General features: G+C 40.4%; 2 protein-coding genes across 15 annotated transcripts in view; one reads left to right on the top strand and one right to left on the bottom strand.

The window, feature by feature from the left end:
* LOC147655271 (uncharacterized) overlaps nucleotides 1–13003 on the bottom strand; it is a 70121-nt gene extending 57118 nt beyond the window's left edge. For 3 of the 13 annotated variants that reach the window (XR_015283425.1, XR_015283427.1, XR_015283430.1), the window contains exons 1-4: nucleotides 12909–13003; nucleotides 11932–12013; nucleotides 4260–4414; nucleotides 379–461 (exon numbers count right to left, since the gene is read on the bottom strand). Coding sequence is in view for 2 of the 13 variants with exons in the window: in XM_086877868.1 (XP_086733994.1) it covers nucleotides 379–461; nucleotides 1119–1331 (296 nt within the window). In the remaining 11 variants the exon portion in view is untranslated. Of the gene's footprint in view, nucleotides 1–378; nucleotides 462–1118; nucleotides 1425–4259; nucleotides 4415–11931; nucleotides 12014–12908 lie in introns of those variants that run through there. The other 10 variants (XR_015283432.1, XR_015283428.1, XR_015283435.1 and 7 more) reach the window with 4 other exon arrangements.
* Nucleotides 12985–27931, top strand: part of DENND3 (DENN domain containing 3) — a 32854-nt gene continuing 17907 nt past the window's right edge. For both annotated transcript variants that reach the window (XM_086877370.1, XM_023921590.2), the window contains exons 1-6: nucleotides 12985–13340; nucleotides 19210–19483; nucleotides 20029–20144; nucleotides 20650–20789; nucleotides 26096–26207; nucleotides 27347–27466. In XM_086877370.1, the coding sequence (XP_086733496.1) occupies nucleotides 13257–13340; nucleotides 19210–19483; nucleotides 20029–20144; nucleotides 20650–20789; nucleotides 26096–26207; nucleotides 27347–27466 (846 nt within the window). In that variant the 5' untranslated portion in view covers nucleotides 12985–13256. The remainder of the gene's footprint in view (nucleotides 13341–19209; nucleotides 19484–20028; nucleotides 20145–20649; nucleotides 20790–26095; nucleotides 26208–27346; nucleotides 27467–27931) is intronic.

Genomic DNA, 27931 nt, shown 5'->3' with positions numbered 1-27931 from the left:
TTCCTAATATCGAATTGCAAATCCACTGTGACATTCTTCACTTGGCATTGCTAATTCCTTAGCTGCCATTGGGCCTGTAACTGTTCTGTAGCTGCTGAGGTTTGGGAGCTTTGTTTCTGTTTGATCTGCAAGAACCCAGTTTGAAACATTCAAAGCAGGTTTCATTAACACACGCGAGATAAATGCTGCACAGTACTCAACAGCAAATGTGTGCAGCCTTTTCCCAAGCTTTACTTTCCTTATTCCTTTCAGTTCTACCAGAAGTAATTTTTTTCCTGCTTCTGGGAAAAAAGTGGACACTAGTGAGAGCAAAGGATTAAAACTTAAAAAGAAAGTAGCTGCAGTGGAGGAAGGTAGATAGCAATGACTCCTGCTCACCTGTGGATGTGAAACCAATCAGTCTGCAGTGGTTTGCCAGCCTTTAGTACTGCCTTGCTACTGGGTTCATGTTTTTTCTTAACCTGTTGAGAAATCATCTGTGTTACATGAATCAAGCTTGTATTTATTCACAAAAAAAAATCAGCAATGAATGCAAAGAACTTAAACTGACAATTGAAAGAATTCAAATTGACAACTGAAAGTTTTATTGTTTCAGTTTCTGCAGTGGTGGATTCGACCTTGGCTGGCTGACAAACGCTCTCCCTCCTCCTCCTCAACAGGATGGGGGCAAGCATGGGATGGAAAAGCTCACAGGTCAAGATACAGACAGATAGATCCCTTACCAGTTACCATCATGGGAAAAACAAACTTGGGGAAAGCTATTTTTATTTACTGACCATCAAAAATAAAGCAGGATAGTGAGAAGAAAAGATACAGCTGAAAACACCTTGCTCCCACTCTCTCCTATTTCCTAGGCTAAACTTTGCTTGTTTCTTCCAAACTCTTCTACACCCCTGCCCATCTCTGTTCAATACAGGGGGATGAGAAATAGGGGCTGTGGTCAGCCCATGACATGTCCTCTCTGTTGCCCCTTCTTCCTCACACTCTTCCCCTGCTGCAGCGTGAAGTCCCTCTGACATGATAGAATCCTTCATGTACTTCTCCAGGGTGGGTCCTTCCCATGGGCTGTAGCTCTTCAAGAACTGCCCGAATGTGTGTCCTTTTCATGGGATACAGACCTTAAGGAACAGACTGCTCCAACACAGGTCCCCCATGGGCCACAGGTCCTGCCAGAAAACTGAACAGAAACTCCTGAACAGGCTCTTCTCCACAGGCTCAGAGGTCTCTGGTATGGATTCTTCACAGCCTGCAGCTTCCTTTGAGGTACATCCACCTGCTCCAGAGGGGTCTTCCATGGTCTCCAGGGAGACAACCTGCACAGTCTTCTCCATGAGCTACAAGAGAATCTGCTCTAGCACCTGGAACACTTCTTCCCCTCCTTCTTCACTGACCTTGGTGTCTATAGTGTTGCTTCTGTCACATTTTTCTCACCCCTCTCAGCTGCTGTGCAGATTTTTTGTCCTTTCTTAACTGTTTTCCCAGAGGTGCCACCAGTGTAGCTGATTGTCTCAGTTGTGTCCTGTGGTGGGTCCATTTTGGAGCTGGCTGGAACTGGCTCTGACACAGAGGAATCCTTGACCTCTTCTCATAGAGACCAGCCTTGCAGCACTTCCACTGACATCATCTGGACATGGTCACTCAATACACCACCTCTTATAAATGTAGTATCAAATGAAAAGTCAAGTTGGAGGGGAACTCTGGAGGTGTCTAGCTTAATCCCCTGCTTGAAGCAAGGCTGACTAGGAAATTAAACAGGGTGCCCAGGAATGGGAATTTCACCTCTTTATCAATGAGCAGGAATTAAAACTGGATGGGTAGATGATTTGGAGGAGGAGAGACTAGAGACTAATTTGCAATTTGGACTTAACCATTACTGAGGGTGGCTGAATGTCACAAAATTGTAAATGTGAAGAGAAATCTGTGGAGATTGGCATCTCCACAGTTTGCAGTGAGATGTGTTCACGTGAGAGCAGTCATGTTACAACTACTACTAACTGCTTCCATTCTGCCTTGGGGCAGAATATGTAATGAGGGTGAGGAAAGATGGAGAGAAAATGTTCCCTAGGGGAAAGACTTCGAGTTTATACTGAATATAACAAAATCTGGATCCTGATGGCTTTAGGCACCACTGGGGTACAAGTTCTAATGACTTCTGTGGGAACCATTGAGAGCTCCATTTTCAAAGGTAAGGGTAAGGCAATCTGAAACTCTGTATAACAGAAAAACCTGATGATCTCAGCCTCCATCCTGACCCTTTGCTTTCACAGAAACCTTGCATATTCCCCTGTGGCAAATCAGAAAAGGTCTTGTACATGACAAAGGACAAAATTATTCACTGGGCATTTCCATTATGCTTTTCAGTGGTGCTTTAGCTACAGGGTGAAAACACCCTTAACAAATGTTGAGCGATGAAACCAGAGGATACTTTAAAAACCCCTATTTTTCAAGTGTGCATAGTTCAGGGTTATTGTGATCACAGGCAATCAGACCCCTGTCATCCTAGGGAGTGCGAGCAGATGCCTGGCTGAGACTAAGCACTACCTGGCATGTGAAATGGAATGAATGAGATGACCTGAGCTAGAAATGCCATGAGAAAGCTGTGAAGAGCTGGGCAAGCTCTTTCTACCTTGAACAGCATGGAAAAGCAGAAATGAGTAGTGGTTGCACTGGCAACCTTTGAATCTTCATCTCATGGACCTTCTCCTTTTCCTTGCTGGCAACTGGAGGGGTAAGCACACCTTTTCAGAGCTCTGCTATTGACTACAGAGATAGCCATAGATGTTCTGTTATCACAGAGCTGGAATGTGTTTGAGTTGGCTTTGCTGTCTGAAATGAGACAGGTAGTGAAAGATAACAAGGAGAAAACCTTGCCTGATGATGCAAGTGAAATGCAGTTAAAATTAATATGAAAGCAAGGCCACAGACTTTGCATATTTATGCAATCACTTGTCTGGAGGATGTGGCTGTTATATTTAAATTCTGATATTTATTTTAACTTAGCAGAACTGAATGCCATCTGTACTCCCAGAATAAAGACAAAACAAGCCCATGTTGCTTGGCTGTGGGTTCTGTAAGCTCTTCAGAGGAAAGACTGTGCCATGGGCCTGTGGGGCACTGAGCATCAGTGGTGTTATAATACCCATGGGGTATTTAGGTGCTAGGAAAAATAAATTCAATAGTTGGCTTAGTGCTGAATTAAAAATTCCACTCAGTGCCAAAGCTTCAATCCTGTTTATGTTTAAGGTTTGCTTTTTGGCTGTGCTGAAAAACAGAAGGCTTGGCTGTTATTTGACAAGAATTAGAAAGGTCCAGATCACTTAGAAACTCAAGGGTTGCAGTCTCCCAAGCAAAATTTGCTGCTTTTTAAGATGTTAATATTGAAATAAATGCAGCCTTTATGGCATACTGTAACTCTATACTGCAGCACAGTGCCCTGTAGCACTTTTCTTGGCACTGCTTTAATAAGGTCTTTGATTTCTTCCTGGTTAGCTGATTGGTCTTGTTACAGTTACTCTAAAGACTTCCATATTGAGATTCAGGTTTTGCTCCACAAAAGACTGAATGTTTCTGGACAGTGCATAAATAAATTACCTTCTTTCATTTGAAATCTTTATCATAATTGAATGATTTGCAGGGGTAATCATGCATGTCATTATGAAGAGGTGATCGTATCTTGTTCAAGTCAGTCATCTGTCTAGTGGTGCTGCAAAATCTTGGCAGAAAATCTCTGTAATAAAGCTTGCATGAAAAATCTTGTTAAATGTGGGAGAAAACCCAGGGAAATATGAATTAAAGAAGAGACTTTTCAGGAAAATCTGTTTGTAGATTCATCGATGAACTCCACTGCTGTGCTTTCTCGATTAAACAATGCCGCTTTCATGTAATTATAGCCACAGACAGGAAAGACACCAGAAATTTTGTTGAACCAGCTTTTATGAGCAGCATGTACTATGGTCATCAAAGACACATGGATTCTATCAGTGTATGATTGGCTTTTTGACCTATGAGAAACTTGCAGTGCCTGAAGAAAGGTCTGAAAGGGAATGCCTCACATGGCTGTGCCAAACTGCACATTCCTAACATGCTCTAAAAATCACCTCTCCTTTGGTGCAACATGGATAATGCAGAATGATGTATATCATTCACAATTTATATTAATATCCCTTCCAGCCATGTTCTGTGAAGGGGCCAAAACGCAATCTGCTGAAAGACGTAAACCAGTTTTCCTTTAAAACAATGGAGAACTTTAACAGAGATACCAGAAAGCAGTCGGTTATTGTTGTGCTGTTTCCGCAGCCTTGGACTGGTGCCCTGCTCTGCAGGATGACTGAGCTCTACTCTGAGAAACGCCTCCCGCCCCCAGGCATTTCCAGTCTCAGGTTGCAATGAGATAATGAGTTGTGTGGGATTGATCCTGAAAAAAAAATTAAAAAAAAAAAATACAGGGCTGAAAGCTTAATTTTAGGAATGCAGCAATGAACTTTCCAATACAAAAAATGTAGTTGGGACCATAATGAATAAGAAAACATTGTTGTTTATGCTTTCAGTCTGCACAATGTGAAAACTCAAAACAATCTGTTTTGTTTTAGCCAGGACAGAAAAGTAATTACCATTCTCTATAAAAGTATTAATAAATTTATTTCAAACTCTAGCTTGGACTATATCTGGTTTTAGTGTTTCATACAAACTTACTTAATACAAACTATAATTCTATATGTTTTTATTTTACATCCCTTTTACTCTTGGTAGGTGAACAGCATTGGTGGCAATATTAGAGGAGCTATGAGGAGTGTTTTCTGAGTCACAGCTTCTCTTAGGAGGAAGCTTTCCCAAATCATATGACAGTCTTTTTCCACTCCACTAACTGTCTATGCCCTCAAAACAACTCCTAATAAAATAAAAGAACTCTCTTTTTTTTTCACAGTCACCATGAACACTCCTGTGACATATTATAAATTGGCAGGTAACCAAGCTGGGCTCCTGGTGTTGTGTGTGCTCTGCAAATACAGAAAACTAAGAGCCACCCAGAAGGAGAATCATCCTGCACTAGGAAGGCCAGATGACACTAATGGTTTGCTCTTTCTGACACTTTAAAATGGTTAATCTTTGTGGAACATGAACCCACTTTTATAATTTTCAGTCATTTCAGTTTATGTCAGGTTATGTTACTTCCTCGTGTAAAATGTTGTATTTTAATGGGTTTCTCTTACAGAAGATTACAGGAGAATCAACTCTGAAAAATTCTCTAAAACCACCAAAGAACAATAAATTGAAACAAGGAAAATAAGATTAGATTCAACGGTGCCAGAAAAAGAAGCCTTAATTGCTCTAAAAATTATTTCTTAAAATATTTTTGATGAATAATTCACCCTGGTAAGTGAGATATTCTCTCTGCTCTCCAACTAACTGGATGCTCTACAGAAAACTGAAATAGCCATTATGGAGGAATAAAGAAGAACCACAGAAAACAAGACAGTGAGGACACGTTGTCAGTTAAGGTACAGGTATCCAACCCAAAATTTGGGGGTTTTTTTGTTTGTTTTTTTTTAACATTCTAAGTGCAACATAGAAAACAAGCACAGACTATTGGGTAGTGTTTGTACAAATTCCCTTTTCTCTATAAAGTCAGTGGTGCAGAATCCTCCTTGCTCTCACTGTAGAAGTTGACATGTGATTAACCAGGAGTTAATTATTTATGAGATTATGTTCTGCCCAGTTTCAGTCATACATGACACAGCAACACGTGCCTAATTACTGTATTTGATATGTCAGGAAATATTTAAATACACTCCTTTTATAGTGCTATACCAATACACCTAAAAGTAAACAATATGTTTAGCCATGCAAATAGTTGAAGTTTGTTCTCTGTCTGCTGCACTGTTAAATCTTAATTATAGAATCTAAGACAAATGTTGTTTAGAAGGGACCTTTGGAAGTCTCTAATCCAATTTTGCTCAAAGCAGCAACTTCAAAGTTAGATCTGGTTGCTCTGCTTCTCATCCAGCCAAGGTTCAAAAATCTCTAAAGAAGGAGAACCTGTTGAAAAGCTTAATCATTCTCATGGTGAAAACTTTTTTTCCTTGTATTCAATCAAAAATCCCTTGCTGCAACTTTCGGCTGTTGTCTCTTGTGCTCCCACTGTGTGCCTCTGAGTTTGTGTTGCTGCTCTTTATGACCTCTCTTCAGGAGAATGGCACTTGGATTCTCCTTAGCCTTCTCTTATGGCTGCTACGCCCTTCAGCCTTCACCCACAGTGGCATCCACAGTTTGCTGAGGACATCTTTCACCCCATGGTCCATATCCATGGTGAAGATGCCAAGTATTTTTAGCCCTGTTTCAAACACTAAAGAATGACATTCACTCAGCTGTCAGATTTCAAGCTGTTCACCCCAACCCTTTGAAACTGATGATACAGCCAGTTTTCAACCACCTTGTGGTCCATTTGTCTAGACCACATCTTCCTAGCTTTGGATACAGTGATGTCAGATTGTTCTGTCCCTTCTGTGCTTACAAAAGATTTTCATGAGGTTTTGCTACATAACGCAGCACTGCAGGAATGAGGAGCAGCAGCATGGAATCCTGACAAATTAGGATGGTTTCACATTAGCCACAGCCACACTGGCTAATACCTGTGAATTCTCTGTATTAGGCTGCTCTAAGGATACTTGGTCTGTGCTGTCTTTTTGTGGTTCTTAAAGCATTTTTTATCTGGAGATAAGCAGAAGTCACTTGGAAGCTGGTTATTTTACATGGAAAATAAGATAGCTATTCTGGTTGGATCCAAGCCTGGATTAATCTTCAACAGCCTTGTTATGTGAATACTTAAAAATTAAAAATCTTTTCATATATAAACAGTTCACCAGCTTAGAGAAGATTGTTTCTTATATAACAAAGGCAATTTTGTTTACATATGTTGTTTTTTCATAATGAGTGCGAAAAATCAAGAGGGAAAGTGTTTGGTTTTTATTATGCATTGTGCTAAGCTAAAATTAATTAAGGGTGAAGTTTACTATACAGTGGTTTTGTTGAGCTATGAAACTGCTGATAGATCTTTTCTGAATACAGTGGAGTATCCCAAGAGATTCCCCAGATTCCAGATAGAAAAAGCAAGTATACTTTATTAAATGAAAAAAAGCAAAAAGCAGTTCATAGTTATGAATGCTTATATCTATGCTGATGTATTTTAAGGTTTCTTGCAGTCATGTATACAAAAAGCTATTACACAAAACCTGATCTATCTGAAATTTTATTTTCTGTATCTGATTGACAATCTTTGTGCACTAATTGACCTCTTCTCTCCCTTATCCCACCAATTCAGGAATTCTGAGTCTGCATTTCTCTTACAGCAATGCTGTAAAAGAACAAATGTTATGAAATTTTAATGCTACTATAAAAAGCAGCTGCAAAATCTCCTTGGCTCCCTGAGATTGTGCCAGATGGTAAAGAACTGGAAGTATAATAAATGTCATATTAAGCCAGTCATATTTGAGGGACACGTTATGCATCCCACATAAATAAAACACTGCTAAAACTGCCCCTGGAGTGATGAGATTCAGGAATAAGCTCTTCTGTAGCCTCGGGAATATCTCACAGTATCTACAATGCAAAGTGTTTGCAATATTCAGAGCACTCACATTAGTCTGGTTCTTTGCCAAGGCCTGACAGCTCTGTGTTGCTACATCTCCCTAGATGCGGGGGCTGTGATAAAGCTAATCTCCTTTTTTCCCCTCCTAGGACTTTTTTTTTTTTCTTTAAAAAATAAAACTACTGCCAGCATCCTTATCAGAAATATAGAGGTGATGAGGAATAAGTGCTGCATTGACACCCAAAGCTGTTTCCTTGGGACTCAGTTATCCCATCACAGAAAAACTGTGTTCATTTGAAAGGTCATTGACTGTACAACTGGCTGAGGATTTTCCCTATTTTGTTTGCTATAATTCTAACATCTTGTTTTCTTCATACACAATTTTTTACCCCTCCTGCTGTGTTAGTACAAAGAGCCCCCGAGAATGGCAGAATCATCCATGTCAGAGAGAACCTCAGGAGATCTGTAGTCCAACCTCCTGCACGAAGCAGGGTCAGCTGTCAAGTCAGGCCAGTCTGCTCACAGCTTTTCTCGGTCTCTTCTTGAAAACCTCTGAGGATGGAGACAGCACAGCTCCAGGCCTCTGCTGCCTGATTTTAGTACATGCTCTGCCTTTTTCAGAGGTGACAGAGAAACATGACAAAATCCTTCAGTACATATGGATAAATCACAGGGATCTGAGCTTTAAGGGGTGTTTTTCCCTACAAAAAGTTGAATTGGGGGTACATTTCCATAGGTCAAGAGCTGAGGAAATAGGAGGCAGCAGGTGCCTTCTCCAGTACATGGGCAAGTTCAAGCTGAGATCAAAAATCCCACATGTTGACAAGTTGTAAAACCTGCTCTATGCTGGCATTTTTCTGTAATGCCAGTGAAACACATCCATGTACACATCAAGAGATACACGACAAATGACAGTCAGTGTTGCAGAAAATTTGTATCCTGTAATACCATAAATGGTGACAGCACAAACCAGACAAGCCAAGTAAAAAAGAAAGCAGATGCAAATGAAACTGTTAATAGGAGATTAACAGAGTTGCAGAGATCTTGGAACTGTCATCATTCACCTCTGACATGTTTATACACAACCTGTGATCTCTTACAGAATAATTTTGAGGCCAAAGTGATTGCACTCAGTTGGACAACACCTGCAACAATAAAGAATTCTCACAGTAGGTTTTTGTAGCATTATTAAGAATGACAATAAGTCTCTGAGGCACTGAGAGAGGAATTTTAAGTCTGAGCAGGGCCCTAATTTGAAAATCCTGATTTGATTTGCATAGTCAGTAGTTGCTTGGTTGCTAATTTCAGTGTAAATTTAGAAAGTGAACTGTCCTGAATGAAAGAAATGTTAGGTCTGTCAGTAAAGATCTTTCTCTGCAGATTCCCAGAAGTCTCCTGCTACATTATTCTGGAAGAAGGAATATAAAATGAGAAATGCTAACATTGGAGGGAATATGTCAACCTGACTTCCTGAGTTGTGTTCAAAATAAATCCCTCACCCTATGAATGACCTTGATGATAAGAACATAAGGACTGTATTTAGAGATAAGGAGTTGAAAATCCTGAGAGGTGATGTTTTTAAATGGAGTTCCAGACTGCAAACGATTGTCTGATATGTATTAGAGCAGCACAGGTCAAGCTGTGTGTCCTGTTTTTGGTTAGAGCACACAGTTCTTACAGGACAGAATAAAGATTTCTTATTTATGCAGTCATGCTTAGCATAGACACAGAAATCAGAATTGTGGAATAGTTTGGGTTGGAAGTGACCTTTAAAGGTCACCAAGTCAAATCCCCCTGCAATGATCAGGTAGATCATCTTCAGCTAGATCAGGTTGCCCAGAGCCCTGTCCAGCCTGACCTGAATATTTCCATGGGTGGGGCAACCATCACCTCTCTGGACAGTGTATCTTCCTGTGAGCCAGGCAGTGGAAGGTAGCAGTGGTCTGAGTTTCAGTTCTCACCTACAGATACTGCTGTGACACAAGCTTGAACATAAGTCAAAGAAAGGGATTTAACTATCAATAAACCTGCAGAACATGAATGATGTCTGTATTCAGTTCCAAAATGAAAATTCTTGCAGACCTTATACCCATCATGGTGAGACTCTGCAGGATGCCAGTGTGCCAGGGGAGATGTGGACTCTTTCTTTAATCTTCAACTTTTGACCAACATACCTGTAAAATCCCTTGACAAATTCAACTTCAGTTGTGCCTTTGGCTTCCTGATCCAACCTCTACGCATCTGGGAAGTGTCCCTCCCTGTATTCTTCCCAGGATACCTGTCTCTTCTTGTACTGCTGCTGCATTTCTTTCTTACACTTCAGGTGGACCAAGAGGTCCTGACTGACCCAAGCTATTCTCCTGCCCTCCTTGGTTCATTTCTTACACATGGGAATTAAACGCTTTTGCACTCAAAGAATTTTGTTCTCAGAGAGCTGCAAGCTCTTTTCAATTCCTTGAGAGCAGTTTCCCAGGGGGTGCCATGCACTAATTCCTTACAAAGCAGAAAATTTGCTCTCCCGAAATTCACAGTCCTGACTTTTCATCTGGCCCACATCCCTCAGGACTGAGGTGTTTGCAGTGTAGGTGTGTAGAACTCAATAAGTCACCTAGTTATTTTATAAGCAAGATCACATCAAAGAAACACAACAGGTGAAATTATTTTTTCCCCTTAACAGACACACTCTGGCTAAAACAGAAACACTCTATTTGGAAAGTAAATTAGAATCGATGCCAAGAGAATCTTTAATTATTCAGATACGGCCCTAGAGGTCTGATAAAGCCTTTCCCATGTTGAAGACATATCAAGAACAGCAGTTTTTTCTGCATTCAGCAGCCCTGTACCACCTCAGAGAGTTAACAAACAAACAAATTTTTTAAAAAATTTACTGTATTTGTGATCTTAAATAAAGAAAACACATATTAAAAGCTGGCATTTCTTCCTCAGTTGACAATTTTTCTTAGGAAGAAAATTACTCAACTCTTTTATCTCTTAAAATCTCTTTTAGCACTGAGGAATTCTTCTCTATGTGAATGATTTTTGTCTCTTACCAGTGATCCCATACAGCAGGTTTCCTGCTTCTAGGGTTCTTGAGATTTCACCAGATTAACATTAGTACTTTTCATCTTGGAGTTCTGTTTTGATAATAACTTCACCGTATCTTTGCTTTGAGGGCTACATTAATTATGAACAAGAATCATCCAGTATTTATCATTGCAGATATCAGAGAAATCAGAAGATAATCATGATACAGATTAATTACCTATGGGTGACCTGAATTGCTTAATAGCCTTGGTTCATTTGTAATTTTCTTATAATATGGTCAAATGCTTGGTCACAGTCAGAGGTCAAGCAATGTAAGATGTAGGATTGTCATGTTGGAAGTAATAACCCTAAGAAAACTGTACTGTGTTGCAGTGGATAACTAATTAAACACTACACCCTTTCTGAATGATTCATGTATTTGTCTGTCTATGTTTTAATTAGGTGGGGATATCAGTCAGAAACAGCAATGTGATTTACCACTGAGCACTCAGCAATAATACAGCTTTGGTTTTGGTGCTCCTAATTCAAAAATAGTACTGGAAAATTTTAAATTTTTTAAGAAAAGATGCACACAAGTGATCAGGAAAGGAGTTTTAAAAATATGAGTTGTATAATCTTTTAGAAATAGAGATTAATAACCTTGAACTCTGCAGAGAGAAGTCTTTTCACAGTAAAAGGTCTGTTCAAGCAACAGCCAATATAACATGATGCAGTGACAAAGAGCTAAACTAAAAAGTGAAACTTAAAAATGAGATGCCCAACATTTAACAGTGACAGCTACCAATTCCTATTGCATGGCCTCAGCCAGAAGTTACAGCATTAATAGAGGACTCACTATGATTATGTGTCCTGGGCTATACAGCTAGACAAGATCATTTTAACTATCCCTTATGACCTCAAAGTTAATGAATATAAATCTTTGAGCCTCGTATCTTCTTCTACAGAATTGGAAAAGGGATGCCTGAAACTTCCAGGTTTTCAAGAATTTTCTTCTTTTAGTCAGTGCTATATGCAGAGTTTCCTGTATCCTGGATGTGTGTCTTCCTCAAAACTTGAGACAACCTGATGCCATAGAATCCTGAGCTTTAACACCACAAAAATTTAGGTAATAAAACCCCCACAAAATAATAAAATCACCTTGTTCTTCATAATTATTGAGGAAACATGTTTTGACCCCTGAACTGTCAAAAAGTTCATGAAATCCCCGAACCATTTAGACTGGGAATGTTTTTGCATTTAAAATACCTGAACACTAGTCCACAAAAAAATGTTTGTGGTTGTGTTGAAACTTTATCTCATACCTCCAGTTTCAGAGAAACCGATCTCTAGTTTCGGGTACTTTATGCTCCGGTCCAGGAGGAATTACATTCTCTCAGTGAAGATCTGCACAGAGCCAATACATACGGAGTGACTCATGGTGTATTTAGATTAAGAAGCTCAAGAAAAAGCCTCAGAGTTCCCTGTGCTGTGCCTCTGCTGCTCCAGAGGGGAAACACCACACAGCCTGCACCAGCTCCGTGCTTACAATCTATTGAAACTGTGACCCGTGGTAACGTCAATAGAAAACTCCCGTGTAGTGGCAGTGACACAGTCCTGCTGAAGTGACACAGTCCTGCTGAAGTGACAGTCCTGCTGAGTCACTGCAGCAAAAATCAGGGAATGGCTGTGCTTGACAAGCCATTGACCATAACATCACCCACGTCTGACAGGGTGACAGGCAGCCCTGAGGCACCTCAGCCCCTGTGGGCAAACAGCCCGTGGAGAAAAATTAACTCGACCTTGAGTCGGGAAGTGTCTTTCCCAGGGGCTGATCCGATGAGACAGTGAAACGAGGTGAGGAAAGAATCACGGAACGCTTTGGCCTGGAAGAGAACTTAAAGATCATCTAGTTGCAAGTCCCTGCTACGGGCAGGGACACCGTCCACTAGGCCAGGCTGCTCAGAACATTTCCAGGGGAGTAACACTCGGGGACTCCTCTTGTTTGAATTAGGTACTCACCTTGTTGCTTATAACTAGCAAATGTTATAGTCTCTGGTTATGCCAACATGGAAAACACGTGGCTGTAAATCACAAACCCCATCACTAGTTTTTAACGGAGCCAGTGGTATCTCAGCCGCTCAGCCCTGCACCCTCAGCCCTGCATACCCTAAGACCTCAGTCCCTCAGCCTTCAGTCCTGAGCCACTCAATCCCTTAGCTCTCAGTCCCTCAACCCTGAGCCCATCGTCCTTCAGCACCTCCTCCTTCCAACTCTCAAACCCCAGCCCTTCAGCTCCCACCTCTTCTCTTTCATCCCTCGATCCTGAGACCTCAGCACCTCAGACCGGAAGACCTCAGTTCCCAGTCTCTCGTCACCTCAGCGCTCTCTCCCCAAAGCCCCGCCCTCGACCGGCCCACCGCGCCATTCGTAGTTTTGATTTGCCACAGCTCCTTAGAGTGACAGGGGCAATAACCAATCAAAATGCACAGAGTCGTGACGGGCGGGGAGGGTTCCCGTGTGCGGCATCAGGCGCTCCTCCCCAGGCCGCGGGGAGGGCCCCGGCGGCGGTGAGGGCGGGAAGGCGCCGCTGTCCCGAGGGAAGGAGCCGCTGCCTGCAGGGAAGGAGCCGCCCTGTCCCGGCTGTGCCATGGAGGACGTGCTGCCCTCGGGCCTGCTGGAGATCTGTCTGCTGGTCGGTGCGCCCACGGAGCGGGTGCGGGCGCTGCTCCAGGTGAGCGGGGTTCGGGCGGGTGGTGCCAGTGCATGGGGCCGGGTTTGTCAGCTCGTGGAGCTGAAATATCCCAACAGAAAGTTGTTTTGACAGGCGAACGTCAGCAAAGCAGGGTGAATTTGGTAGCGGTGCGAGGTAGCTGCACTTTTCCAAAGGTCTGAGTTTAGATGAAGAATTCACTATAGGTTTATAAAAGCAGGAACAGCAAAATGCTTAACGATGCGTTCTTTACCGGGTGTTACTCCACGTCTTGTCTTCCACTGGAGAGAAAAGCAAAAGAATAAAGGCTGGTAACTTGTATCCTCAGGAAAATACGAGATCTAAATCCTCGTGAGCTCAAGTGCTCTGAGTTTGGCGTAACGTGAACCACTTGGATACGGCAGGAGCTTATGGGTCGGTTACTACTTTGAATATGTGGTTTATAATTTGTTTATAATTATTCTCATGTGGGCTCACAATGACAGCCCTCCTCCTGGTTCTGCTTGGTTCGAGTGTGTAGATGGGTTTGTTCCATACCTACGAGCTGCCCTGCAATGGGAAGAGCTGTGGTGCCAGCACGTGCAAAAAAAAAACCCCAGACAGCTCCCAGGGATCTCAATTGCTCTGCTTGAACCTGAATTTGATTGCGCTCTAATAGTATTAGATAAAGAAGTCTTTGTTGGGCTTGTTGCTTGTTCACTCACTCAGGAGACGGCTTTTGCTGATGTCAGCTTCTTAAGTGATAACAGCCAAGCAGAGGTTCACATTCCAGGATCTCATTCATGTGTACCTTCAGAATGGGAAAACAGTTCCTAAATGTCAGTACCAGACTTTTGAAATCAGTGTGTACATGGTGTTTTATCAGAAGTGTGAGAAGTGAACCCAAAGGAAGGGGAATTTCTTGTTCATTCCCCTATTCCCCCCTTATTCAATTTGCTTAGTTTGTTCTCACTGCTTTCTGAAAAAAAACCTGTTTGGAACAACAAATAAGGAATCGGCTATAGAAAACAGAAGCCATTCTATTATGATATTTGGATCACACTGCAGGTTCTGAATTGTTCGTTTGCTCAAGATACAAAAAGGTATCAGAAAAGAAAGTAGTCCTTTCTTTTGTCAGTATGAACTTCAGTAAAGTCCCTGCAAGCTGTTGCACCATGGGGATTTCAGTCACTATCTTAGGGCAAGCTGCAGATTTACTCCACTTCCTTTTCCTTCTGCAGCACTATCTACGTGAGGAGAGTGGAATATGTTTTTATGGCTAATTTTAGTGACTGTAGAAAGAAAATACTGAGAGAAGGTGACATTTCAAATGAAGGTAGTGGATCTCTGATGATATTTACAGATTAAACAGAGGGTAAAAATCCTGACAGTGCTTCAAATTGTGGTCTTCACAGTGTGTTGGTGCATTCTTAACTGTATTGAAGCATGGAGTGATAAAGCAAATGTAGTCAATGAGACTATGATATAACCCACCCCCAAAGTAAGAAAGGTTTTATATGAATGACCCGTTGTCAGACTCCAGGAAAAAAAAAAAGCAGTTTTCCACTGAAGCTCCTGAAACAGAAGTTTCTGGGCTGACATCCATTGCTTATCCTTATTGCCAAGAAAATTGTCACTCTGAGATTTAAATGTGAAAAGATCAAAGGCTGCTATTTTCAGCTAGAGATTTCTTTCTTAGCACTGGAAGTGTGTGTTTTGTAAGAATGAAACGTACAGAAGTGATGCTTCTTTTCCCTAAGTTATCTATAGCTATAAAGTTGGGTTTTGGTTTGGCATGTGCAAACTGTCCGTGACGTGTCTCACTCAAATCTTCAACAGATTCCGTTGGTGGGTTCTGTATCTGCCCACCACAGTCAGTGATAGAGAGCTTGTCTCATGCTTTGTGGCCCTGCTGATGCAGACATAACCACCAAAACAAATTTTCCTGCTTCTGTAATGCCTCCCTGGCTGCCAAGGTGCCTGAAAGAAATGATGTGTGATCAGATTGAGCATCAGTCAGCAGTGTGCTTGTTGCAGTGAAAAGCGCCTGGAAAAGCTCTAGAAGGGAATCCATGGGAACTCTGGGAATCAAAGCCAAGTGCAAGGTGCTGAACCTGAGTCAGGGCAGTCCCTACTGTTGGTACAAATTAGGTGATGCAGGGAGCCCTGCCAAGAAGGACTTGGGAGTGCTGGTGGATGAGAAGTTGGAGATACCCTGGCCATGTGCACTTGCAGCCCAGAAAGTCAAACATTTCCTGGGCTGCATCCAAAGCAGTGCAGGCAGCAGGTGAGGGAGGAGATTCAGCCCTTGTGCTCTACCTGGAGTGCTCATCAAGCTCTGGGGTCCTAAGCACAGGACAGACATGGAGCTCTTGGGGTTGGATCCAGAGGAGGGCCACAAAGATTATTTGAGGGGCACCTCTCATATGAGGAAAGGCTGAGAGTGTTGAGGCTGTTTGGCCTGGAAAAGAGAAGGCTCTGGGGTCACCTTATTGTGAACTTTCAGTACCTGAAAGGGCTCCAAGAGAGCTGGAGAGAGACTTTTGACAAGGGCATGGAGTGATGGAACAGGGGAGAACGACTTCAAGTGACAGAGGACAAGGTTAGATTAGATATTAGGGAGAATTTTACTGTGAAGGTAGTGAGGCACTGGCACAGGTTGCTCAGGCAAGTTGTGGATGCACCATCCCTGGAAGTGTTCAAGGTCAAATTGGATGGGGCTTTGGGTGGCTCAGTCTAGTGGAAGATGCCTCTGCCATGGCAGGAGGATTCAAGCGAGAGAATAATTTAAGGTCCCTCCCAACCCAAGCTGTTGTGTGATTGTTTGGAAAGTGACTGTGAAATGGCCTGCATCATCAGGACTGTGGCTCACAGGCAAAGGGAAAGGATTATTACTGTTATTGTTATTACTCAAAACCCTTGAATTCACATCTGGAATACTGTCTCACATTTGGGTATCTTTATACTGGAGAGCTGCTGGCAAACAAGAGTGAGACCAGAAGAAGCTGTGCTGAGGGCTGAGGCATAAGGGAGGGAGAGTCTCCTTCCAAAGGGACTTCTGAAACTTGACTGGATGAAACCCAGTGCAACCAGACCTAATCTCCACCTTATCATTAGTTTGAGCAAAGAATTGCACAAGAATCTGCAGAGATCATCCTACCATTGTTTGGGTTGTAAGGGACCTTAAAGATCACCCAGTTCCAACGCCCCAGCCGTGAGGCAGGAACACCTTCCACTAAAGCAGATTGCTCAGAGCTCCATCCCGCCTGCCTTTGGACACTTAGAGATGGAGCATCCACAGCTTCTCTGGGCAGCCTGTTCCAGTGCCTCACCACTCTCACAATAAAGAATTTCTTCCTAATACCTATTCTACACCTGCCCTCTGTTGGTTTAAAACCTTTCCCTTTTGTTCTATTACTACAACCTAATTGTCCTGCCCAATCTAATTTTTCTGAGATTTCATACTTTCCCTGCCTAATTATTTGTTAAAGAAACTAGTTCTTCCATGACATTCAAAGTGAAATTAACTTCTTCAGTGGCGAGAAGAAGAGAAACAGCTCAAGGAAACACCAGATAGCTGAAATCATGCTCTGATTTGTGGTTTTAACATACTACTGTTTGTGTCTAGTGCCATCATTGTAAAAGTCTGTCTTGTACCGGTGTCCTTTACAGCAGCACTGTTATAGGAACACCATCAGCAAATGAGGACAGGATAAAATCCCCTACTTCTGTTTGTAAGAAGCTATGTATGATGCAAGGAGATTTGGTATCAAGAAGCTACAAAAGGGAAGTATTTCAAAATGAAGAGATAACAGTAGCAGCAGCAAAGATAAAATGTTCAAATTTTAGAAACAAGAAATATTATTAAATTAAAATTTAGAAACAAGTGAATATTGTTCTGTTACTACCTATTCACTACCTCTGAACTCAAGGAGTAAGAAAATGTAACTTTGGCCAAGACATTAATATGAGCTGACTCAAATGCTGGAGACTGAGTCAGTGGGTCAGCGACAGTGCTGACAATGCTGTTCTGTGGGAAAAATGGTGTGTAATGTCTCTGTAGTAGTTCAAGACATCAAGGATCTGCCATTTCAGGAGCTGTTAGGTTGTAAGGCCATTAAATCACTGGCTGCCATCCAGCACTTTAGAGCACAGAGATGCCTCAGTGTAAGTCAGGAATTGCCCTGTCAAAGCGACTCTGTGTGAAAACCTCAGCAGGGCAGATCTGCCAAGTTGAGATTGCTACTGTTGGAGTATGTCTGTGTTTTTCTTGCATAACAGCCTCAGGGCTGAGCCTTAATTCTTAATTTCCTCCTGAAATGTTCAGCTGCATGTTAGTTTGAGGGTGATCATGGTGAATTTATCTATGTTTCCAGTTTCTTCACTGCCTTTGTCAGCTGCCAGCTAAGGAAACATCACTTGAAGTTCTTAGCATGTGAGGATGTGGCACTCAGTACCCCATTTTGTGATGTGCTTTTTAAAGTCGTTGATATCTTTTTACTATCCCACTGGATACTTACCTGAACTTTCCTTTTCCACTCCAATTTACTTCTAGTTCAGGCTCTTTGTTTATTAAAAATGTGATTTTCACTTCTTATTTTTAGTGAAGTAGTTTCTTTAGAGTATCCTGTTGAAAATACAGTGTAGTTTTTGGAATTTAAGATACAATAACTAATATATCATGAAGCATTCCTTCACATTTTTCCTATGATGCTCAAATGTGGAAAAAAAAAAACCTGTTAGTGGATGTGTCTGCTGGGACATAAGAGCTGAGATTTCTGTCTCAAAACCTGGACAGTGGAAGATTGGCAACAGAGCTTTCAATGTTGTAGTTATTTAAAAAAAAAAAAGGAAATGCTGGGTGAGGCCAGCACTGGTTCTCAAGGAGCATCTTGCATCATATCTGGTGATAAAAGCAGTGTGTGTGCTTCACCTCATTTGACTTTGAAGATGTTTGTAAAAAGTTGAAAACGAAACAACTTTTTACCACAGTGGGGCTCGCCTTTCCTGTTTCCAAATATCCGTTGGTTAAACAAAGCTTGTACTTGTGTTTTTAACCTTGCAGGAAGAATTAAAATTGCAGTGAAGTAATTGGAAATGCAGCTACTTGGCTCGACTTCATGGTCAAGAATACAAAAAGTGCTCCCAAGTACAAGGAAATCTCTCTGATCACTTCCTCCACAGCTCTTCATTGCAGGGCAGTGAGGGCTTTCAGGCCAGTCATACTCTGCAAAGCTGCCTGCGAAAAATGTTATTTTATATGTGCTCTTGGGATGTCTGCTCCACCGAGTCATCAGTATATGGAGGAATTCCCATGGCTTCAGTGTCTTAAATTTGTGTTTATTTTAGCAATGATTGTAGTTTTTAATTGTGCTTTGTTAATTGCCTTATAAAGTTAAGTGTTGTCTTGTGAAAGTCTGTGTTTGTGTTGTTTGGGATTTTTTTTTTTTTGGTACACGTTATTTATTTTGAGTTGAAAGGAAGCTTTTCCTGAAGTTGAACAAGGACTTATCTAAGAGGCTCAGCTGTTTCTCTTTATTTATTGCTTGGTTTCTCTTATTGTCAGTGTTTATTTTAAGTATAGCTAAAGTATATCTTATCACTGAAAAGGAGGAAATACGGTATTTGATACTTGTTAGTTTCTTTTGCCAAAGGCATAATACTGATATGGGGCATTTTGAATGATGAAGGATTCCTTTCCTGCTAAAAATGTCTATTTTCCTTGCATCAATATGCATAAAACAAAAACTTAAAAGGAAAAATCAATTCTTTAGGAAGCAGAAAAATATATTCTAAACTCACAATTTTAGGGGCAGAGAAAAAGCAGGGTTAAAAATTATGAAAAAAACCCCACATATCAGGATGAGTGTCAACCTAGTGCTTGTTTTGTTTGTCCTTTTTTTTACTATAGGGCACTCAAAGAAGACTCAAAAATCTTCCTCCCCTTGATCCAGAAGTTCTTTCTGTATTTGTGCCTCCGTTTATCAGCAGAGATGATGTTCAGGTGATTAATGCTGGTAACAACTTGAATAAAAGCAAACGCCGGTCCTTCCGAAAGAAAAAAGAGAGACCCAAGATTGAAAATGTCAAGAGCCTTAATGGGGAGCAGAAAGCCTCTGACACAGAAGATGTGACAGTTCCAAAGGATATTGATCTTATTGCTTTGCCACAGCTCTGCTTCCCAGGTACCTGAAGGTTCACGCTTCTTGTTGAGAACTGTTTTAATGTAAATATTCCTTGACCCATAGTTCGGCCCTTATTTTTTAGCCTTTGTTGGTAAATCTTGGTTTGAGTGAAGTGCAAACATGCACACATTTGAAAAATTATTTTACACCCCAAAATGGCTGAGTACTCTCTCAGTTTTCATTTGATGTTTTGATACCTGAAGTAGTGAATATTTCCCTCAGGTTTAATTGGAGAATTTTAATATGTGTGTCATTATTGCAGACCTTTTTAATATCTTGGGGGAGAAAAAAGTGTTTTAAACCCATTTATTGTATTTTGTCACTGAAAACGCAGAATAATTCCATTTTTGCTTCTTCAGTAATGTGCAGCTTCAGCCTCTGTAACAACCTTTAGTTCAAGTGGACTGTATATTACATTTTAATACCTTAAAATGAAACTTTTCTCTTGAAATGAAGTGGCAATGTGCAGAATTTGTCATGAATTGTCTTTCACACAGCTGTAGTTAAATATATAATTAAAAATATGGTTGCTGCCTTCATTTCAGGAGGACTTTATGTAACTTCTGAATCAAAACAGGACCACATCCATTTCCTGGTCTTCACTGATGTCTGTGGTAACAGAACATATGGTGTTGTTGCACAGTACTACCAGTCTATGCAAGTATGTTATTTAACTCATTCTTCTCTTAAAACATATGAAAATATATAAAAGCAAAGCACTTTGAAAATAATGTGAGATTTAATTTATCAAATTAGGCAACAGGTGTGTTTTATGTTACAAGGAATACAGGACAAATCGTATTTTTATATTGCTTTTTTAAATTAAGTACTTTGTAACACACTGCATTAGGAAAAATTGTATGGATTTCATTTAGAAGATTTAGATATTTAGGAGCAGACTTTATCCCCTGGATGTTTTTTGGTAAAAATTGTTCTTTCCAAGCAATGAAAGATTTTCTTTCTAAATACATTTTGTGCTGAAATTCTTTTTAATACATGTTAAGTCTTGTAGGCTGACATTTTTCTGAAGACCTAAAGGGAGATAGACATCCAAATCCCTTTGAAATGCAGAGGGAATTGGATATCACATCTCTGAGGTTCTTAAGAAAATATCAGCCATAAAATCATCATTAACATAAAGACATTAACGTGCAGTTTTCTTGCAGGATGGCTCCACCTCCTCGAATGGGCAGGGCCATTGGGAATCTGCACAGACTGGGAAGATGCCTGTCTGTTTTATACCCTGTGCTGTTTGTGTTATATCCAGATATCCATATTTTAGTGCCCTCAAGGATTGCCTCTCTTGGTAAGATTTACTCCCCTGTGTGTTTCTGCTGGAAATGACTGCAGGTTTTTAATACCTGAATTTGCTTAATGTGGTCAGGAGAGCTGTGTGATGCTAAAGTAATGGTTAGTTTTATGTCAAGGTTGCATGGGAGAGGAGAAGAAGAAATGCTATGTCAATGTTGCCTGGACAGTAAGTGCAAATTCTGTATACCAAGGGAATTAGTTATGATGTTGTCTTCATTTTCTTTGGGGTTTTTTGCTAATGTGTTGGGAATGGATATTTTACAGATATTATTGGTTTTTTTAGAAGAAGGTTATCTGTAATTTTGCCACTCTTATGAAAATTGCTTTCAAAGCACAAAAAGCTTTTTATAATGCACCAAATAAATGTCATAAGAACATGAATATATGTATTAATAAGCAGTTAATGACACTTTAGGGAAATAATCCAAGTCGCTTGAGGAAGCAGAGTGGTTACTTGGGTGTTGTAGAACTAAGAGAGAAATTCTTAGGATTCTAACACTGGTTAGAAACAATCAAATGCTCTACAGTGTAGATGATTTAAAAGATAAGTGAACATGGATCTATTTTGTTATTATATAATTTCACTTATTTTGAGGTTACTTTATTGTTAAATTATTAAGATCTATTTGCATCTATTTTGGATTACAACTTCTCACATCAGGGAAACCTGTCTGTGTACATTGGACATTACTGTGTGTTTTCACTTGTAGACCTGTTGTCCAAAGATAGAAGAGGTTTTCTTCACTAAATATTATTCAAGCTTTCTAGAGTCAAATCTGAATCCAGTTGCAGATATTTGCTTCTTGTACATAAGCTGAAAGATGTTGCAGTTTTAGGTTGGAGCTTGAGTCTTCCTCTTCGTTCTGCTGGTGCTTGTATCCCTAGCAGATGAGCAAGGGAGCAGTCCCTGGGTACCAGCTGAGGTGCCTCCCCAGCCCCTAACCTTCCTCCAGACCAAGTGAGACCTGAGCATTCATTTCTCCACCCCCTGCTGTGGATTTGGATCTTCTTGGAGCACTGAATGGCTTTCCCTGGGTTGATGAAGAGAGCCTTGGAGGAGCAAAGCAGTGCCTTCCTCCTGGGCATTTTAGACATTGATTGAAAAAGGCTGTGTGATCAGAAATTAGTCACTCTGGCAGCCCTTTTAAGGGCATGTACCTCAGCTCTGTCATTTTTAAAGCATTAGAGAAGGGGTTTAATGTGGACAAGGGACTTCAATATGATGGAAACAGGGTGTGCACAGGTCAGTGTGACTCAGGTCAGTGTGAAATCAAAATAAATGTTCAATGAAATAAAAAGGAAATGTTTGTTTTCCTTCTTCCTTTCCTGCCCAGATCACTTCCCCCCACTCCCCTTTATATTTAAGTGAATTACATCAGCCCTTGGTATTGCAGAAACTGATTCACTGCTGCCTTTGAAAAGTCTCAAATCTCAATTCATTGCTAATCTGCATATGGAACTCTTCCAGCTATGACTACAGCTGTGGCTACTGTTTCCATCCAGCTTTTATCGTGGGTACCTGCTGCTTTTATACTGTGAGCTCGACCTGTGAGAGGGCTCAGCTCACACCAGCTTTCCAGCGGGTGAGAAATAGTATAGATTCACCTTGGCAGTTACAGTACTCATCAGTGGTTTATGTAAAGTATTCATAAGTGAGTAATTTCTTCTCTGAAGTGAGACATCTCTGAGCTGGCAGAAGCAGTCAGTTGGCAAATGGATTTTAAGAGTCCACTGAGGGAGAACTGGGAAAATCTTCAGGACAACCATGGAAAATTCCAGCTGTTGTTAAAGTGTTTCCAGTTCTTGTATCTGTTTAGAGGAGACAGTAACCAGATAGAATTAATCCTCTAGATCGGCTTCTGCCTCTAGGTGGGTATTTTAAACTTTTTAATTATTTTAAAATTATAATCAAACACCTCTGCCTTGATCACATATAGTAGGGTTTGGCACCTATTTAAAGCATTGATATCCACAGATGGCTTTTCTCTTTTGAGTCTGTACTGGTTTCTGAGAGGAGTTCAGATTGATCAGTACCCTACAATCTGAGCTTAAAGTGATTAGTAGAGATGAATAATTATAGGGAAGTTCAACAGGACAATAACCTTCCCTCTTAGTCTTGTGTGTTGTCCTGTTTTTTTAACAGGGGAATTTTTCACACAGCTGCACAGCTCTTCTCCTTTTTGCTGCTGCATCTGTGAGATGGGAGTGTGTGTAACTGGAAGGAGGTAAGGGGAGTGCCAGTGACGGGGCTGAATTTGGTGTTGGCATTTCCCACGGTACTGGAAACTCAACTGATTAGGTTTCCATTCAATTTTATTCTGTATTTTTTAAAATTTCCTTTTCCTTGATAATATTTAATGGCTCATTTCAGAATGTCTGCCCTTCTGGTTTTGATGTTTTGGTTATTTTTTAGAAAAAACATTTCACTGTGGCACAGTACAGGAGGGTGGAGGGGAAGGGAACGGGTGGAGAGGTACTGGTTTTCCTTACTTTGGTTGTACTACTGAATTATTTCCATGTGGCAAGAAACAGCTGCTGGGGTGTGTGGCGCTTGTAAATGCAACATAAACAATTGCAGCCAAGACCTCTATGAGATATTTTGAGTATTGTGCCCTGTACAGCAGGAGATGTTCTGACTTTTTGGGACATTACAAAGCACTAACGTTGTATTTCTGTAAACCAGAAAGGGAGTTACTGTGTGTCACCAGGTGACCAATGGGTTAAAAATCTAATTAAATGTTTTCATTGCTTGAATGTACTCAGGTAGCAGTGCCTCTTATACTTAACAAATAATAACACCTTCAACAGCACTCTTGTGTCCTTGGTATGCTGCAGAGGTGTTTTGCAGGATGCTTCAACTGATTAATCATTCTCCAGTCAGGAGTTCTGAAAGCACTTACTGGTGCACCTTGAACCACCTATTTCTAGTGTGTAGCCCTTTCATTGTGATACCTAGTGCAGGAATGCTGTTGCTCCTGAGATTTCATGTTGAAGTATATGCTTATAGAGGAGGTGTATGTGTATGTATGTACATATAGGAGTATATGCTTATAGAGGAGGTGGTACTTATTTTCAGTCAGAACAATCATCAAAAGTATTTTTTTTTTTTTACATAAGTATTCCCAGATAAAATCCAGGTTCCTAAACTTTTTCAAGTGGCTGAGTAGAAATCACAACTGAAAACAGAACCAAGCTGAGATGCACAGGCAACATCGAGCTATAAATCCATGTAGGTGCTTTGAACTGCAAGGGAATCTGTAAGCTGTCATCATAATAATGAAAGTCTTTGTATTCTGTGCCATTAATTTTATACCTAATTTCCAAATTGCTAGCACACAGTGCTTCCAAATCCAGAACATTTTGTGTGGAGTGTGTGTGCCTTTCTCCAAAGCAAATAGATGTGCACCTAAACAGTTTCACAGCACAGTGGCTGTTGGATTATTTGACATTTTTTGAAAAGGTTCAATTTAACTTGAGAGGTTTTGGCACTTTGTACACATAGTATGTGTTATGCTGCATGAAGATGTGTTATACTGCATGAAAAGTGAAATATTCCTGGCAGTAATCTCCTGGATGAACTCCTGGCTTGGATGGATTAATAGGCTCCATTCAAACAGTAAATCTTTCCAACCTGTGTATTCGTCCTTTCAGCTGCCTTGAGAAAAGGTGGGAGTGTACAAATAGCTCCCAGCACTGAGGCAGTACAAAGGACCTATTCTGAGCTGCTCTTGCTTTCTGAAACACCTGTCTGTGGACAGTTAATAACAGTAATGAAAGGTTCATAAACTCCTTAGCTCTCCACATGAGTGTTTCAGAGATTACTTCATTTATTTCTGCAGACATTTGCAGTGCAGAGCTGTCAGCTGCTGTTAGGCTGCATTAATGGGCACCATGTCCTGATTAGGGAGCTATGACTGTCCTCTCTGTACATCTGCTGCTTTCTCAGTCACATTGTCTCTGTTATGAGGTTTACTGGATGTCTTGATAAGAGCTATTTGTCTCAAAGGAAAGAAAGAAAAAAAACCAGGTCTGCTTACTCTGTTGGGCCAAATCTGAGGCATCACTAAGTGTGACAGAGTATTTGTTTAAACTGTTGGTTCTACTGTCTGATTTTCTTTGATAATTCTTAATTCCCCTTTCTCTGACCAGCAGCATCAGAAGAGCTGATGGACGTTTTGGGAATATGTATGTAATAGATCAGGACTTTCTTCAAATAGGAAAATAGTGAACTTAAATAATTCATTTAAAAGTGCAATATATATAATATATGACTGAATATGCTTTTTTTCTGGAATCTAAATGCTGTACACAAATAGGGTGTCCTGGATCCTTATATATCTCTTGACCTATTCAGTTGCTTCCTTCCTGAAGAGCAAGTGTTCTTCAGCAAGAAACCAGTAAAACTGCAAACTGAAGTAAAACTTCAAGGGAGAAGACAACCATCTTCAGTTCCTAGTTTCTGTATATATAGATTTGCAGACCTAGATTTCTGATTTTGTAAAGATTTTGGGTTTTTGCTATAAATGTACAAATGTATCCTCTATTGAACAAAACACCTTTGTGACCACAAATATCTAAATCAGTAATTATTACATTTCAGGCTATGGGAGTTGATAGTTTTCAGTCTTGATAGTGTGTTTCTTTAAAGGTTCCAGAATTGATTTGGTGTATAATATAAACCATGTGACCTTTGTTAAGGTAATACAGTTTTAAACCAGAAACATTTGGCAGGTTTGCACAAATGTTCTTATATTTCTTTTGGGCAGGAATGACAGCAAAGAGCAGTGTCCATACAGGCCTAAGACTTATGCTAAATGTGCCTCTTGCTTCACACTCCTCTACAGCCAAACTCAGGACTACAACCTCTCCTTTCCTCTGCTGCTGTTTTCCTTCTCAAAAGTGGTGTCAGATGCTTGGGAAGGGATGAACAGCAAGGCAGTGTCGCAGCTGTGGGTGCTGGTTCCTCAATCAGTCTCTATAAAAGACACTTGCTGTAGCTACACCTCACCATCTCACCTCACACATGGTTTCCTCTGGCCATCAAACCACTGTGCTGTGTCCTCTGATGGATATAATGCAGCAGTATTTTATGCACGGGAGTACAAAAAAAAATTCTGCTTCTGACACAGCAGCATCATTAAGATTTAATGAAGCTGCTCAAGTATCTAATAAATTAGAAATTAATTAGCTGAAATAATAGCTTCATTACTCCTAATAATTTTTTTCTAGATTATCAGCAGAAAGAGTTTTTTGTGTTTGCATGTTACTATTGATAAGTAATTTCCTATCATTTAATTACAGCTTACTAGTGCAGCTACGACCTTTCAGGGATTTAGATGTCGAGGAGCACATAAAGGAATTTGCAGCAAAGCTGTTTTTAATCCCCAGCCCACCACCAGGACCACTCCACTTGGTAATTACTCCTCCTGAATTTCATAATGATTTTAACATCATGTCTTCTAAGATACTGAGATGCTGTTTTCAATAAACTGGGTGACATTCATGAGTGTCAGGTCAGAGATTACTTGGTGATGTGAAACTGATGTCAATACCTGTGCTTTAAAAATCAGGCTATACATTAGTAGAGAAAATAAGTGTGACCAGGGTTCAGGCTGGAGTGCCAGCGTACCAGTCATGTTCTTTAGTTTTCAATACTCCTCTGGGAAGGCTTTGGCTCATGCCAGCTATTTATGGTCTGAGATGATGTCTGGGAGAAGCACAACAGTGTGCAGTGGATGAAATACTGAGTTGTCTGCTGCCTGGGTAAGACCAAGCTGAGAGGGGAAGCTCACATCAGCGTTTGTATTCAGTGCTGTGAATTTGTTGCTTTCTGAGCCTTCCCAAGTCAAGGCAGATGTCAGCTGGGTCAGTGATTTCAGCACACACTTTGTTATCTACTGCAGTTGCTTCTAGGGAAGCAGAGCTTCAGCTATGGACTTCTTCTTAGATGCTTTCCTTGACCCTGGGATGAGGGGTTAGGAGTGGAGGAAAAATAGCATAGCTGGAAAATATCTGAGTGATTGGCTAAACCAGCTGTGAGTGCTGAAATATGCAGCACGTGCAGGACCCAACCCCCAGAGATTTGAGCTGAAATATCTGAAACACTGAGACCTTGTTCCTTTTGACTTGTTTTATTTTCTTAGCATGACAACCTATGTTCACTTATTTTGTTCATATTTTTTCTGTTTTATTTATGAATTTTATCAGCAGTTTTGATTTCCCAGTTGTATCTAGAAATATAAATTCAATTATTTTGAAACACCTAAAATAAAGCAAGTTTAATTCTGTTAAAAGATGTTTCTAAAAAAATTTTACTGGCCAATCACCCTATGAGAATGAGAGGAGGCAAGTCCATATTAATCTTTCAAACTAGTTATCATGTCTTTGAATATTTCCCTCTCTTTTTATTTCACTTTTTCTGCAGTATGCAAATACCTGTCTTCTTGCTCTTGATTTAAGTTAATATTTTGTAGTTGGAACTAAAATCCTGAATTAAATTTGCTGTGGGAACACTTTCATTAAGGAGTAAACAGAGACCATCTGTTATTACAGGTATTTCATATGAAACCCCTTCAAATAATAATTCCTTCACGAGAGGATCCGGACAGTCCAATTATTGACTTGGATCTCCATCTTCCCTTGCTGTGTTTCAAGCCAGAGCAGGTGCTGCAGGTAATACTAACTCATACTTTAAAATGCTTTAGAGATTGACAGTACTGGTAATTTGTAGTTTAGGAAAAAATAAAGATGTTTATTTACTCAAAAAACTTTATAAACCCAGGAATTCAGAATAGTCTTAGTTCTGATATTAGAGCTGTGGCACAATAAACTATACTTCTTCTTAAGATATTTTGTTATTTGCAGACCAGATTAGATTAGCATGTTGCATTTCTTTGCCTGTGGTTTAGAAATAGGTGTTAAATTTTGTAAGAATATATTTTGAGACGTAACTACCAAGCCAAATGCCAGATTTTATTTTGAATTTTCACTACATGCATTTCTACAAGATTTATAAGAACTTTTTTCATGTTTAAGAAAGAGGCCTGTGGGAAGAATTGATGACATCTGGCACTTGTACAAATAAGGTATAAATGGTGTAGAAAGGCAAGAAAATTCAAAGAGCTGTTTTAATTTTTT

This window comes from Cyanistes caeruleus, chromosome 1, assembly GCF_971803275.1.
Source record: "Cyanistes caeruleus chromosome 1, bCyaCae1.hap1.1, whole genome shotgun sequence".
NCBI classification, from domain to species: Eukaryota; Metazoa; Chordata; class Aves; order Passeriformes; family Paridae; genus Cyanistes; species Cyanistes caeruleus.
Note: the sequence above shows the minus strand (reverse complement) of the source record. Positions and strands in the feature narration are given on the sequence as shown.